The 16,659-nt window shown below is 41.1% G+C and overlaps 1 protein-coding gene across 2 annotated transcripts in view; it reads left to right on the top strand.

The window, feature by feature from the left end:
• Positions 1–16,659, top strand: part of UBXN1 (UBX domain protein 1) — a 70,998-nt gene that overhangs the window by 14,632 nt on the left and 39,707 nt on the right. For both annotated transcript variants that reach the window (XM_075837329.1, XM_075837330.1), the window contains exons 3-6: positions 51–104; positions 181–305; positions 918–963; positions 1,427–1,618. In XM_075837329.1, coding sequence (XP_075693444.1) covers positions 51–104; positions 181–305; positions 918–963; positions 1,427–1,618 — 417 coding nt within the window. The remainder of the gene's footprint in view (positions 1–50; positions 105–180; positions 306–917; positions 964–1,426; positions 1,619–16,659) is intronic.

The raw sequence follows: 16,659 nt of genomic DNA on the forward strand, positions 1-16,659 counted from the left end.
CCCTATTATCATTTTGTTTTATAAGCTTTGGTGTCCTCTCTCTGGAACAGGGAAAAAGCTGTGGCCGCCACTGGAAATCAAGGAATAGAGTCAGCCATGGACTGGTAAGAAGAATTATCTATGTGTACATTATATTGGCATATTCCACTCCTTGCTGGAATTTCATTGTGGTTGTTCCAGGCTGATGGAACATGAAGACGATCCTGACATAGATGAGCCAATTGTGCCCGACACCAAAGAGGATGCAACTGGGCAGGATCCACAAGAAATGGAAACGGGTTCAGAAGGAATGGATCCAAATTCAGGTCAGAAGCTATAATCTGTAGTTTTCTTTTGTTTTTTGTTTTTTTTACTTCTTAAAAGTGCGCTTTATCCACAATATGTAGGTTCGCTAGGCATAAATAAAATACAAATCGATATAGAAATATATATAATACAAGTGAATCATGTGTAAAGAACAATGTGTGAGCCCAGTCTTAGACCTCTTGCACGCAGCAGAGCTGTGTACATAGAGGCACACGACGCTGTAGGTACTCCATGCTCCACCATATACAGCACAGTAATAAGGAGCTATTATCTCGTAGGTGCTCCATATGGCATCTGAGGTGTATTCCTTGTTTTTGGATTCATAGAGAATTTGGCAGAAAAAACCTTTGTATAAAATCGGAGGCATACAGAGAGGTGCAGTTATTGCCACATAGAGGTCTCTGGGCGTCATATAAAGGCCTCTTACAACTCAGAAGTTGTACGGAGCCATAATCTGCTCGTGAGGCCTTAAAAAGATATTGTAAGCAGATTATATATCCGCTAACAATTAAGGTACACCCTATCGAGAAAAAAAAATGTTTTCTGTGTGATCATTTTGCAAATTTCTGTGTCTCATTGCTGTTAACACTTTTGTTTCCATTACTTTAAAGAAAGGCAATCTTTAACTGAGGAGGAGAAAGAAAGGCAGACGAAGAGGTGAGTGCCATAAAAGCACCAGGATCTGTAATGTTAGCAGACTTAGGGGCTAATATATGACGATATGTGTGGCTGAAAAAGAAGGGGTCGTCTGTGGCAGCAAATCAGGTAGTTGATTTTATTTTCCAACATTCTCTAGAAAAAGCTGAAATATGATTGTAATTATGGGCAACACCACAAGAGTTTAAGCCCGCCTGTGGATTTTACATGCTGTTCGCCATACATTTTTTTTGTTTTGTTTTTTTGCCTGCATTATCACTTTTTTATGAATGAATATCAATACCTTTACATTTAGGAATATTCTGGTGTAATAGAGTGCCATCAAATGATAGAATACAAAAATGTTCATATTTGAGATAATGGTACATATAAGATGCAAACTGTGTTCTTTAGATAGAAAGTAATATTAGGAACATATTTATCATCAAATTCTGGGAGATCATCTAGGGCTATTTATCTACAGGATGATGGAGCTGATATTGCAGAAGCAACAAGAGCGCGAAGAGCGAGAAAAACGGGAGAGGATTGAGCAGGAGAAACAGAGGCGGAAGCAAGGGCAAGAGTTATCTGTAATCCGACAGAAGATGCAAGAGCAAGAAATGCAGAAAGCAGCTGAAGAAAGGAGAAAGGAGAAACAGGAAGAAAGAATGGCAAGGTAAACTAGCCAATGGCAAACGTAGGGACATACGGAATGGTCTTCCAGAGGGGTGGTCCACTCAAAGAATATGGCAATTATGCGTAGGATATGATATGATGACTGAAAATCTGTCACAGTTAATGTGGTTAAAATGATCCGATTCTTGTGATACCCAGAGAAAAAACATAATTTCTGCCGAAAGTTCGGTGGTTAATACTCTGGATAACATTAGCTGAACCAGACCAAAAATAAGTGGGATTGTAGATACGGTTGCTGTGTGCAACTGCAAACAATGTTTATATAGACATCCTGGATGGGAACGACACAGAGAGGGATGAAGCGAGGTCAGGATTTCAGAACTAAGCAACTGGAGTCAGGCAGAGACCGATGCGGTGGCAGAGGTGAGACATAGCATAGTCAGGATGCCAGAGGTCAGTAACGAAGATGCAGCAGAGCCAGGTATGCAGTACAATAGTGGTAGTCGGATGAGCCAAGGGTCAGTAAAAGTGATGTAGCAGAGACAAGTATCCGGTACAATAGGAGAAGCAAAGAGTAGTCAAGTGAGTTGGGTCAAACACTATACACAGGGAAAGAGCCTAGTTAGGGAATACACTTAATAATTGGCAGGCACCGAGGCCAGTGTAACTGATGTTTAAATCCCCCGCCCTGCCTCTCTATTTGCCTGGTGGCTGCGTCCTCTGTCACCCAGCATCCCGGCCAGCAGTGCTGGTGCGCAGATGGATGAGTACTTGGCACTGGCCTGGATAAAGGGGTGGTCTTTTGGAGAGGTTTCACTATGTATGAAATTAAATCTACATTACTTTATATTATAGAGGTTGCATGGTTTTGACAACACATTTTTACCGGGCCGGATTAAGGTTGCCCACCTGACCCCCTATAGCATCCTCATTTAGGAGAGGTGGCTACGCATATGCATGGCCCTCTCCGCTGAAATCTATGGGAGTTTTGGAGACAGCGGCTCACTTAGGCCCTGTACAGTTTTTTCTGCTGCGGAAACCGCGTGGGGAAAAACCGTGGCAAAAAAAACGTCTGAAATCGCCTCCCATTGATTTCAATGGGAGGCAGAGGAGTTTATTTTCCTACGAGTGGAAAAAAACGCTTGTGGGAAAAAGAAGAGACATGCCCTTTCTTAGGGCATTTCCGTCTCTGACCTCCCATTGACATCAATAGGAGGTAGAGAGAGTTTTTCGCTGCGTTTTTTGCTTGCGGCGCTCAATGCCCGCGGCCGAAAAACGCGACAAACGGCGTGCAGGTAGGTCAAAATCTGCCTCAAAATTCCAGACGCAAATTCTGCCTGCAAAAAAACTTAGTGTGAACAGGGCCTTAGACTTCAAAAGAGTGAGCTATATGCATGCATGGCCATCTTTCCACCCTTTCACAGCTGGATAGGATCGCCGAACAGCCATCAGCGGTGGGAGTCACAGAGGTGTAAGCAGGGACGTAACGATAAAATTCTGGAGATCGGAAGAATTGGGCAGGAAAGGTGGGTGGTGGCAGCCTCCAAGGTTTTCAAGATAGTGGAGGCCCTTAGGGAAAAAGCCCTTTGTGTAGTCCAGCCCTGCCTTATTAGATACTATGCCATGGAGACGAGGTGATAAGAGGACCTACTTCTGAGAGCCCTTACCATCCACTGTTTTCTTCCGGGGAACTGTTGCATACAGTATGTGCTTAATTTCCCTGGTAGCGCCACTGCAGGAAAAACAGTATTTTATGTGACGCCCACTGGAAGCAATGGGTGTCCATTCGTTTAACTATTACGAACACTTACTTGCCAAAGGCAAGAAAAAAACATTATTTTCCAGATACCTAAACACATATATAGAGTAATAGAGTACGTAAAGCGTAACTTTTAATAATACTGCTAATAGAAAGCCGTAAACCATTAAAAACTGAACAGCCCCCCCAACATGTTTCACCACTCAACGTGGCGTCTTTAGGGGTCCATGGACAAATGGCGCCAGACACTGAATGCTCCCCTCTTTATAAAGATTGGTGGGTGCTGTCATGCATTGTCAGTATCGCGGAGACCAATCCTGTCTCTGAATTCCAGCCAGGCCCATCCAAGATACGACAGACGGGCATAACAATCAATCGTTACTTCCGGTGGACTGGCCAATGGTGAGTATGCGTCGGCATCTGCGCATTACCAATATGAAGCAAGACTGAATTCCAAGTTACACATTCAGTCCATTGCGCATGTCAAGGAAATTAGAAAGTTAAACGGGTTTTCTACTTTCTGACAACTGATGACCTATCCACTGGATAGGTCATCCGTATATGATCGGTGCGTTTTCGACACCCGGACCCCGCACCGATTGGCCACTCCGGCTGCCTCCGGGCGCCGAACGATGTTGCCGAAAGCAGATATCTCCGGTCAAAGAATAGCGGCCGAGCTGCAGTATTGCACCTCTGCTCCTATTCAAGTGAATAGGAGCAGAGCTGCAGTTCTGGTCGGAGCCAACTACTTCTGGCTCCAACTACTGCATCCCGTTCCAAACATCCGGTGCACGGAGGCAGCCGCAATTGCGGATCGGTGCGGGGTCCGTATGTCGGAGATGCGCCGATCATACACTGATGACCTATCTAGTGGATGGGTCATCTGTTTTTTAGAAAGTGGACAACCCCTTTAACAGTTACTAGAGAGACCGTTTACGCATGCGTGAGTTGATAGTGTTTTTTTTATAGCGAAAAGAACAGGACCAACACTGTCCTCTATTTGAGCAAATGCAAAACAAGACAGGACCAAAGTAGTCGCCGACCTGACTATACATAGATGCCTCCCATGAATAGATGGAGGTAATACAATCTCTGTATAAATTGATTTATATTGATCACATAAGGATCAGTATAATAGATCTATTAAGATCATCTTTTTATTTGACATATAGGGGTATATAATGTCCGATTAGATAAAAACTGTCATTTAGAAAGTTCCAAAGGTGCATAAGAGTTTCAAATGTACTGAATATATAGGGTATATAATATCTGGTGATGGCTAGGGGAAATACGACTTCGGGAAAGAAACCAACTAATATAGATGGAAGATATTTAGAGAGAGGATGTGAAGGTGAAGCCCCCAGGATTCAGACTACCTAATCGGTGCCGTGCTTCTTCTTGTAATAATTTACGGTCCAGATTCCCTCCTCTTGGGCCTAATCTTACTTGAGTAATGCCCCAAAATTGCAGTAACCTAGTTTCTCCATTATGAACTGATCTCATATGTCTGGACAATGGAGTATCCTCACAGTTAGTCTCCTCAATTGCTGAATGTTTTTTCCCACATATAACTTAGGACATGGACATTTAGCAATATATATAACGCCAGTAGATTGGCAATTGATGAATTGTCTGATTTTATAGATTCTATTATCAACAGGGTTTGAGAAATGCTTAATTTTTTAATAAGGAACACCGTCCGCACGGATGAGAGCCTACTACAGGAGATTTTAGCCACATGTTTAATGATGTGGTCTGTTTGGAGTAATGGCTATGAACCAAAAATTCTCTAAGATTCTTGCCCCTTCTATATGTAGCATTCGGTGTTGTTGGTTTAACATCCCGTCGATTGGCCAGTATTTACGTAGAATAGTAGTGACCCGATTGACACACGCATCATATGTACCAATACATCTAATCTTATTGGTGGGGTAGCTTAAGTTGGTATTCTGATTATTCAAAAGTTCACCTCTGCCAGTTGCCCTGGCATAGGCTCGGCGTAGCTTTTTCTTAGGGTAACCATGTGCTACAAATTTCCGATATACACTGTCACATTCAATTTGGAAGGTCCTGTCATCTGAACAGTTCTTCCTTACCCCCAGATATTGTCCTATTGGGATTCCTCTTTGCAAATTGGGGGGATGGTAACTATTCCAGTGAAGAAACCTATTAGTAGCCGTAGGCTTACGAAAAATGTCCGTAAGGACACTACCGCCAGGATCTAATAAGATTTGACGGTCCAGAAAATTAAGTGTTTTGATGTATTGCAAAAGTGAATTTCATACCTATGTTGTTGCAATTTAGAAAAAGTGTCTCGTCACCATCCCATAAAATAAGAATATCATCAAAATAACGACCCCAAAATAAAATGTGACTAGTGTAAAAAATGTAATCTTCAGAAAATATTAAGGTGTTCTCCCACCACCCCAAAAACAGATTGGCATATGTGGGTGCACACACGGTGCCCATGGCTGTGTCTTTAAGTTGGTGATAAAATTTGGCATCAAAGAGAAAGTAATTATGTATTCAAGAGTGCCAAAGTGAATGTGTTGTGTGCATGGAGTCCCCTTAGTGTACAAAAAATATTTCACAGCATCCAAACCAAGTTGGTATTGGATGTTAGTGTATAGTGACTGCGTCAATGCTGGCTGTCCTTGTAGTGGCGGTAACCTTAATCTCATGGATCCTGGAGACAGTGTCCTTAGTGTCTCGCAAATATGAAGGTAAAGTAGTGACAAATGGGGCAAGAATTTCATCAACATAGGTACTAATGCCCTGTGTAACAGGGATAGGACGAGTGGTTTCGTGAATCTTAGGTAATTCGTAGAAAGTGGCCATAGTGGTATTAGGATTATACATTCGTTTAAACTCATCTACCGTAAGAAGGTCATGACATTTTGCCTCCATTAGGAGAGAGTGTAATTAAAAAAGAAAGGAATTAGTAGGATTCCATTCTAAGATGGCATATGTGGTAGTGTCATCCAGCAATCTATGAACCATATCTACATATCCATTGCGGTCCATGGCCACTATATTTCCTCCCTTATCTGAAGGTTTGAGAATCGGTTCTTTATTTTCACATGGCTCTCTAAGGGCAGTCTGTTCAAAATTGCTAAAATTTTCAAAGACCTTGTATTTGTTAGTCCTAATGTGACGTTAATCTACACTTACCATTTTGAGAAAGGTATCAACGTTGCTATATTGTGAAAAGGAGGGTGTATGTTTGGATTTATGATGAGAAGGGGACGGTGGCCTCAATTGCTCCATATTCGTTCTCATTGAGCAGTTCTTCAAGGTTCCTTAAGCCCTTCCCTGACATCCGCCGTATATATACACGGCACTGTCGGGCCGGGCTTCCTGCAAAGCACAGTACTATTACGTCACGGAGCTGAGCCCGCCCCATCACCGCCGGGTGCCAGCTGAATGTTACAGCTGGCACACTGATGTAACGGCCAGGACCGGAGCTAGCCTCCGATCTGGCTGATTAACCACTCAGATGCTGCGTTCAATAGAGATCGCAGCGTGTGAGGGTTTTTTAGCCACCGGCACTCCAGCAACGTGATCGCTGGGTTGCCGGTGACTGCAATGGTAACCAGAGGCCTAATACTGGCCTCCCGGTGAGCCAGCAACGGAAGCCTCATATTCCCCGCTTGGCGGCGGGGCCTAAAAGGCTTCCAGTACCATCGTCAAGATGGTGCCGGCTCAGCTTCCAGGTCAGAAGCTGAGCCGGCGTCATCAGCAGTGGGTGTCCGCTGTATGTTACAGCGGACACCCTACTGTAACGGCAGGAATCAGAACTGGCCTCGATTCCTGTTATTAACCCCTTAGATGCAGCGATTGAAAGCGATCGCTGCATCTTAGTGGTTTGTAGCAAATCGGCAGCCTACCATGCGATGGCAAGGATGCTGACTGCTACTATGGCAACAGGAGACCTAACAACGGCCTCCTGTCGAGCCTGATCGGCTTGCTGTCAGTGAACAACTGACCGTTCTAACACATTGCCCTACATAGGAAGTGCAATGTATTAGAACATCAATCAAACAGTTGGACCTTCAAGTCTCCTAGAGGGACTAAAGAAGAGTGTAAAAATAAAAGTTGTAAAAAATAAAAGTTTCAAGTAATAAAATAAAACACAATCGCCCTTTTTTCATTATCAAGCAATTTATTATTGAAAAAATAGTAAAACCATACATATTTAGGTATCGCCGCGTCCGTAACGACTTGAACTATAAAAATATTATGTTATTTGTCCCACGCAGTGAACGCCATAAAAAAAACGTAAAAAATACTGCCAGAATTGCTTTTTTTTTTGGTCACTTTGTCTTCCAAAAATTGAAATAACAAGTAATCAAAAAGTCGCATGCATCTAAAAATGGTAACTATAAAAACTACAGCTCGTCTTGCAAAAAAAAAAAGCCCTCATACAGCTCCGTCGACGAAAACAATTAAAGGGAATGTGTTGCCAGCAAAACATGTTTTTTTTTTTTAGTTAAACAATTAGTGTGTAGGTGATTAAACATTGTTCTAATTTTTTTTATTTTTTTCACGAGTCAAGAAATATTATAAATTGGATTCAATTTATAATATTTCCCAGCACTGGTCACTAGATGGAGCAATTCCCAAAATTGCAGCATTGCATGTGGTAAAGCAACCACATTGCTTTATGCTGCAAAATTGGGAAAAAATCCCTCGCTCTAGTGAGCTCTCAGAATCCCCCCCCCCTCCTTTATCCTGGCTAGTGCCGGGAGAAACGAGGGGTTTGAACGGTCTAACCTCCTACACTGTGTGTCGCCATTTTTTGAGCTAACACACAGTGTAGAAGGTTTACATACACTAGTAAAACACACTGAAACACGAACATACATAGAAATCACTTACCTGCTCCAGTCGCCGCCGCTCCCTCCGGTCCGTCCGCTCCGTCTGCTACCGCTGCTCCATGTGCACAAGTCCGTAAGCCGCGACCCGAAGTAGTAATCTTACTGCCCGGCCGCGACTTCCGGTCCACAGGAAAATGGCGCCGGACGGCGCGCATTTCAAATCGGACTGTGTGGGAGCAGCGCATGCGCGGTTCCCACACACGCGGCGTACACCATAGTGGATGGAACGGGCCCCGTTCGCAGTCCCTATGGGACTGGAGCTGCCGTATTCCATGTCTGTATGTGTCGTTAATCGACACATACAGAAATGGAAAAAAAAATGGCAGCCCCCATAGGGAAGAAAAAGTGTAAAAATAGAAAAAAGTAACACACAAATAAATATAAACGTTTTTAATAAAACCCTAACATAAAAGTGATATAAAAAAAAAAAGTTTGGTGACACTGTTCCTTTAAAAGTTACATCTTTTACAACATGGCGACTGAATTATTGACACGTGGTGAACGCTATATTAAAAACTATGCCAGAATTTCTGTTTTTTGATCACCTTGCCTCACAAAAAAAAGGATAAAAATTGATCAAAAAGTCGCATGTACCCCAAAATGGTACAAATAATAATTACAGCTCGTCCCACAGAAAAACAGCCCACATACAAAAATATGCAGTTGTGCATGCCCGAGGAGAACATTTTGTCTGTTTCAAGTAGCAATTTATCAAGGCCCTAAAATTAAGGAACCAGGAAGGGGAGGGCCCAAATACATCTGCTGGAAGCGAGGGTGCCCGTATTATACCAGGACGACACTTTCCCAGCAAAATTCCCCAAACTGCAAAGCTGCGGAGTGTGGGCCAAAAGGGGATAAGAAAGGACCATTTATCAGTGCGACACTGGACTGTGCATAAAGGATTGCTTCACAGCGTAACATATTTATGGATTATTTCATTGTTTACCCAATTATTATACCACCTGGCTATGCCCCTGATGAAATCTGCCAAGCTTACATGTACTCCCACATTATGAACTGAAATACCAATAAAACTCCAAACAAAACTCCTACCAAGCAAAATCCACGCTCCAAAAGCTAAATGGCGCTCCTTCCCTTCTGAGCTCTACAGTGTGCCCAAACAGCAGTTTACTTTCACATATATGGCATCCCCATACCTGGGAGAACCCTTTTAGCAATTTCTGGGGTGTGTCTCTCCAGTGGCACAAGCTGGGCATGAAATATTTCTCACTGAAATGTCACATCTAGGGGAAAAATTTTAATTTTTACTTTGAACCATCCGCAGCGCAATCATTTATGGAAAAGGCCTGTGGGGTGAAAATGCTCACTACACCCCTTAATAAATGCCTTGAGGGGTGTAGTTTCCAAAATGGGGTCACTTCTCAGGGGTCTCATTTATTATTTCACATTAGAGCCTCTGCAATTGTGAGCCAATACTGTGTAAGTTGCCAAATTAGGCCTCAACTTCGCATGGTACTCTTTCACTCCTGAGCCCTGTCTATAGTCCAGGAAAAAGATTAGGGCCACATGTAGGGTGTTTCTAAAACCGGAAAATGCAGCATTATAATTTGAGAGCTGTCTTGTTGTGGTGGCACAAGCTGGGTCCCACATATTTGCATATCTATGGAAAAAATCCCATTTTCACTCTACAACATCGAGTGCACACTAATTTCTGCAAAACACCTGCAGGGTTAATATGCTCGCTACACCCCTAGATGAATACCTTGAGGGGTGTAGTTTCCAAAATGGGGTCATTTCTTGGGGGTTTCCACTGCTTTGTTCCCACAGGGGTTTTGCAAATGCGACATAGCGCCCAGAAACCAATCCAGCAAAATCTGTACTCCAAAAGCCAAATGGCGCTTCTTCCCTTCTGAGCCCTACTGTGTGCCAAAACAGCAGTTTATGACCACATATGGGTATTGCCGTACTCAGGAGAAATTGCTAAAATTAAACATTTTGAGCTAAAGCTACAATTTATTGAAGAAAAAGGATTTCTTTTTTATTTTTACTGCCCAATTCTAATAAGATCTATAAAACTTCTGTGGGGTCAAAATGCCCACTACACCCGTAGATTAATTCTTCAAGGGGTGTAGTTTTGTGAATGGAGTCAATTTTGGTGAGTTTCCACTGTACTGGTAGCTTAGGGGTTTTGCGAACGCGACATGATTCCATGAAATCAATCCAGCAAAATCTGTACTCCAAAAGCCAAATGGCGCTCCTTGTCTTCTGATCCTTGCCGTGTGTCCAAACAGTAGTTTATGACCACATATGGGGTATTGCCGTACTCAGGAGAAGTTGGTTTACAAATCTTGGGATTCTTTTTTTCCTTTATTTTGTGAGAAAATGAAAAATTTTGAGCTATAGCTACGTCTTATTGAAGAAAAAGAATTGTTTTTATTTTCACTGCCCAATTCTAAAAAAATCTATAAAACCTCTGTGGGGTCAAAATGCTCACTACACCCCTAGATGAATTCCTCAAGGGGTGTAGTTTCCTAAATGGAGTCCCTTTTTGGGTGTTTTCTCTGTTTTGGTCCTTCAGGGGCTTTGAAAATGCAACATGGCCTCGCAAACTATTCCTGCTAAATTTGTGCTCTAAAAGTCAAATGGCGCTCTTTCTCTTCTAAGCCCTGCTTTGTGTCCAAACAGCTGTTTATGACCACATGTAGGGTATTGTTTTACTCGGGAGAAATTGCTTTACAAATGTTATGGTGCTTTTTCTCCTTTTAGTTCTTGTGGAAATTAGAAAAAATTAGCTAATCCTACATTTTCTTTGAAAGAATGAAGATTTTCATTTTCACGGCCTACTTCCAATAATTTCTGCAATAAACCTGTTGGGTTAAAATGCTCACTATACTCCTAGATAATTCCTTGAGGGGTCTAGTTTCCCAAATTGGGTCACTTTTGGGGGATTTCCATAGTTTTGGCACCGCAAGAGTCCTTCAAACCTGACATGGTGCCTAAAATATTTTCAAATAAAAAGGAGGCCCAAAATCCACTAGGTGCTCCTTTGCTTCTGAGGCCGGTGCTTCAGTCCATTAGCCCACTAGGACCACATGTGGTATATTACTAAAAACTGCAGAATCTGGGCAATAAATATTGAGTTGCATTTCTTTGGTAAAACTTTCTGTGTTACAAAAAAAATTGATTAAAAATGAATTTCTGCAAAAAAAAAATGAAATTTGTAAATTTCACCTCTAATTTGCGTTAATTCCTGTGAAACGTCCAAAGGGTTAAGAAACTTTCTAAATGCTGTTTTGAATACTTTGAGGGGTGAAGTTTTTAAACAGGGGTGACTTATTGGGGGTTTCTAATATATAAGGCCCTCAAAGCCACTTCAAAACTGAACTGGCCCCTGTAAAAATAGCCTTTTAAAATTTTCTTGAAAATGTGAGAAATTGCTGCTAAAGTTCTAATGCTTGTAATGTCCTAGAAAAATAAAACGATATTCAAAAAACGTTGCCAATCTAATGTGGACTTATGGGGGATGTTAATTAGCAACAATTTTGTGTGGTATAACTGCCTGTCTTACAAGCAGGTACATTTAAATTTTTCACTAAACTTTGGTGTTTTTCACAAATAAATACTGAATGTATCGAGCAAATTTTGCCAGTACTAAAGTCCAATGTGTCACGAGAAAACAATCCCAGAATCGCTTGGATAGGTAAAAGCATTCCGAAGTTATTACCACATAAATTTAAACATGTCAGATTTGAAAAATGAGGCCCTGTCAGGAAGGTCAAAAGTGGCCAAAGCGGGAAGGGGTTAAGAGTATCTTGCTCCTTGCGGTTAGCGTCACTAGGATTGCCATTATGCCATTTATGCAAGGAAAGTTTTCTGGCAAAAAGATTGATATTCTTAGTCCAGGTAAATTCATCCTATGCTGGGGTAGGAGTGTAAAAAAGACCCTTTTGCAATAGCATCAGTTGATGGTTAGTAAATTGAAAGGAGGAAATATTAAGAATTTGCATCTCCTGTTCCCTATTTGCCATTTGCCAAATTTATTTGCTGTTTTGGCCCCTTTGTAAATTGGCCTGTCCTGAAAAAGGAAATGGATTGGAAGGATTTGTCATATTGCCATTTATTACAATGCCGGGTGTCCCTGTGCCATTCTGACTTGAGATCAGCCTTACTGGATTGGGTGCGTTGGATGTAATTTGATTTGTTAACCCCTTCCCTCCATTTTTTAGATTTTCACTTTTGTTGTTTCCTGCCCACCTTCCAAAAGCTATAATTTATTTATTTTCCCGTCTATATAACCATATGAGGGCTTGTTTTTCGCGGGACAAGTTGTAGTTTCATGGCAACATTTATTGTACTGCATAATGTACTGGGAAGCTGAAAGAAAATTATTTATGGGATGAAATGGGCAAAAAAAACAGCAATGATGCAATTTTTTGGGGGGTATTGTTTTTACGGCATCCATCAGGCGGTAAAAACAACATATTCACCTTATTCTACAGGTTGATACGATTACGGCGATACCAAATTTATGTGTTTTGTTTCATGTTTTATTACTTTTAAACCATTTGCTAAATTAAAAATCTTTTGTCGCCATGTTCTGAGAGCCATCACTTTTTCATTTTGCCATCAATTAGCGATGTGAGGGCTTAAATTTTGCGGGGCAAGCTGTAGCACTAAAGAGACCAAAAACCAGCAATTTGCGTGTATTATATATTTGTTTTTTTTTACACCATTCACCGAGCGGTTAAACAACGCTATATTGTGATGTTAACGTTTATTTTTTTTTTAACATTGATTTAGGGGAAAAATCTGAAAAGGGTTTTTTTTTTAACTTTTAATTCTTTATTTTTTTGGGAACATAAATAAAACTTGAATTAACTTTTTTTTTACATTTTTTTATTAGTCCCCCTAGGAGACTTGAAGCAGCGATTGTTGGATCGCTTGCATTATATACTGCAATACTAATGTACTACAGTATATTGTGATTCTAACAGTCTCCTTTGAAGCCCTGCCGGAGGCAGAGCTTCAAAGGAGTACAAAGATGGCAGAACTGGTGGCCTTTGTTAGGCTCCCAGGCTGCCATAATATCTGTTGTTACCAGCCGATTGCGCCGTGTGGGGGGACGCGATGGCTTGTTTGAAGGTGCGCCCCGATTCGAACACTTTAAATGCCGCGGTCGCAATTGACCGTGGCATTTAAAGAGGCTCTGTCACCACATTATAAGTGGCCTATATTGTACATGATGTGATCGGCGCTGTAATGTAGATTACAGCAGCGTTTTTTATTTAGAAAAACGATAATTTTAAGGAGGCATATCAATTACATTCTTATATCCTACAACCATTCTTATATCCTACAACTTTGGACATCTTGATCACCAATAAAGTCATTCAGCGATTGCCCAAATCAGGACATACGCAAAGAATGAAACCCACACAAATCCCACCCGTAGCACCTTCAGAGCCATCCAAAAGGCAGCACACAAGGTTATACCCGAAGGGGGTTATAGAAGAAGTATCACCTAATAACTGGAGCCCCAACAATGGGAAAGCTGCATTAGCACCATAATCTCAATGGGAAATTACCCTATAATAATGGGTCAACACCAACGGAGAGGGCATCAAAGCAAGATATTATAATACCCAAAAGATTTATACATATACCTCCAAAAACTATACAGGGAAAATATTTTATTTTAATCAATGACATTTGGAGAAAATACATGTGGCAGAGGGATATTGAACAACAAAAAGAGGTACACAGTATTAAATTAGTCCGGAGTTCCATCTTCACAGGGTTTACAATATCCCAGTGTGTGTATACAAACTAAAAAGAAAGAAAAACTATTTTATTACAAATTATTAACAAAAACAATAAAGTCATAAGAACATCATAACAGATCAATATGACCGTTAGGTACAATACTTCAAATTCTAGGCACTTAAGTTTAAAAGGAAACCCAGAGCAATATGGTATAAACACATATAAAAAAGTAGAGTTAGAAGAGAGAGACCATTTTAAATTCCCGATTTAGGCCTCTTGGTTCTAAACAATCCAGCTCATAAATCCAGCGTAACTCCAACCTTTTCAACATGGCTTCCCTATCACCCCCCTACGTAACACAGGAATCCCATCAATAATTCTAAAACTCAACTGTGAAACATTGTCGATGTTTATCAAAATGTTGTGGGATGGGCAGGTCCGGCTTCTTTTGGCGAATAGTATACTTATGTTGATTGAGCCTATTCCTACATTCTTGGGTAGTCTCACCTACATGCAGATAGATGACATATTCAGATCTGCATGTGAAGTATTGTTTTATCGAGTAACGTCTACCTGTTTGGGGGCGTATAAAACTATTCCTCTTCTGTATGCTATTACAATTACAGCAACCCAGACAGGGGAAACATCCTGTTTTACCATGACCAGAAATCCTCTGGTGAAGACTGATGTCTTAGGCCAGACAGTCATTTAAATTCTTAGACCTTCTAAAGGACATCAAGGGAGGATAATTCAATTCTAAGACATCAGGAAATATCTGTAGAAGTACAGTCCAGTTTTTTTTAATGATATTACCCATCTTTTTACTAATGTTCGAATAGGTAGATACAAACGGGATCCTAGGCCTTCGTTCAGCTTTATTCCTTCTACATAGGACCTCCTTCCTAGTATACATCTTCACCTTCTCCCTATGCCTATTCACTAAATTTCCAGGATAACCTCGCTCCAAAAAGCGATTACACATCTCATCGAGACGATCATCAATGATGTCTTCCTCCGCAACAATTCTCCTAACCCTCAACAATTGATTGAAGGGTAGGGACTCAGTCACATTTCTGGGGTTTTGACTCTCATATCTCAGGGTACCATTTCTGTCTGTTGCCATAAAGGTCCGTAATAAATCGACTGTTTTGTATGTATACTTTTGTATCTAGGAATTGCAGATTATCCTTTGAATAAACAGAAGTAAATTGTAAGTCTCCATGAATGCTATTCAGATAGTTCAAACAATCATTGACATTCCTCTGTCCCAGTCCAAACAAAAAATATGTCATCAATGTATCTCATCCAACCCCTCACAAACTGAAAAGGGCTGGATGAGTATACAAAGTCCTGTTCAAATAATCCCATAAAAATATTGGCATACATAGGGGCCACATTTGAACCCATCGCAGTGCCCCTACGTTGAATATAATCTGGATCTAGAAACATGAAATAATTCCCACGAAGCACCAATTCAAGTAATGAGAGAAGAAAACTTCTTCCATCTTCAACAAAAGCAGAGTCAGTCAACACTCTGTTAACAGAATCGATTCCCTTGTCATAGTCAATGCTTGTGTAGAGACTCACGACATCGAACGAAACCAGCAAACAGTCCCTGAATATCCAAAGATTCCAGTTTTAAAATAAAGTATCCCTGTATCCCTGACATATGATTGAGTCCCTATTGCAAATTTCCTAAGGATTTTATCAAAAAAAGTAGCTATTGGGGTAAATATTGAACCTACCCTCGATACATAAGGACATGAGAGATCCACCAGGTGAACAAATTGTATCTTCGGTAGAGTATACAATATAGGTGTAATAGTGCAAATGAAAATCAAGAAATCATGAAGTTTAATGTCAATTATATCCATAGAAAAAGCATCATCCACTATCAACTTGATTCTACGCATAATGTCAAATTTTGGATCAGAGTACACTCTCTCATATACATTAGCACTATTCAATTGACTCTCTATCTCAGCGATATATTTTACAGTATCCATAATCACTATGGCACCCCCTTTGTCCGCCGATCTTAACGTAAGGTCAGGGTTCTCACATAATTTCTTTCAAGATTTAACTGCTGATCCAAAAAGATTAGATTTAAACGAATGTTTAACTGATTTTCATTTAATCTCTGCTACATTCTTTTTTACCAACGAAATATAGGCCTCAACTGCATTACACATAGTAGGAAGTTGGAAAACACTTTTACTGTACAAACCAGCCTTATTTGATGTCATATCAATGAGGGAGACTAGACATGAACCGCACATCCACTGTATACTATGATCAATTGCGGCTAGGCAAAATGATTAAACATGAACGAGAGGTTCTTTGTAACATTTTGATCAAATTGTATGCAAGCCCACTTCCCACTTCACGGCGACCTCTTAAAAGTGGGTCCCTACTCTATCGGTTGCACCACCGCGTGGCGGTCACTGCCACTGCAGCACCGCTCCTGCAGAGGGAGCAACCCAGAGGCCCAAAAGCACCTATGCCATCAGGCCAAGCCAAGCCTCCTTGGCTCTGGGCCACGTCCCCCCACATGTTCAGCACCACAGCAACAGACACCACCCCACAGTAGCACAACAAGTGAACAGATGGAATAAGCTCACCTTACCATGCGCCCCAGTAGACAACTGAGAGTACAAGCAAGAGCAGAAACACTTATGAGGTAATTCCTAAATTAAAATCAGCTGGGCCAAAAGTGTGGAG

The sequence above is a fragment of the Rhinoderma darwinii genome, chromosome 9 (assembly GCF_050947455.1).
Source record: "Rhinoderma darwinii isolate aRhiDar2 chromosome 9, aRhiDar2.hap1, whole genome shotgun sequence".
Lineage (NCBI taxonomy): Eukaryota > Metazoa > Chordata > Amphibia > Anura > Rhinodermatidae > Rhinoderma > Rhinoderma darwinii.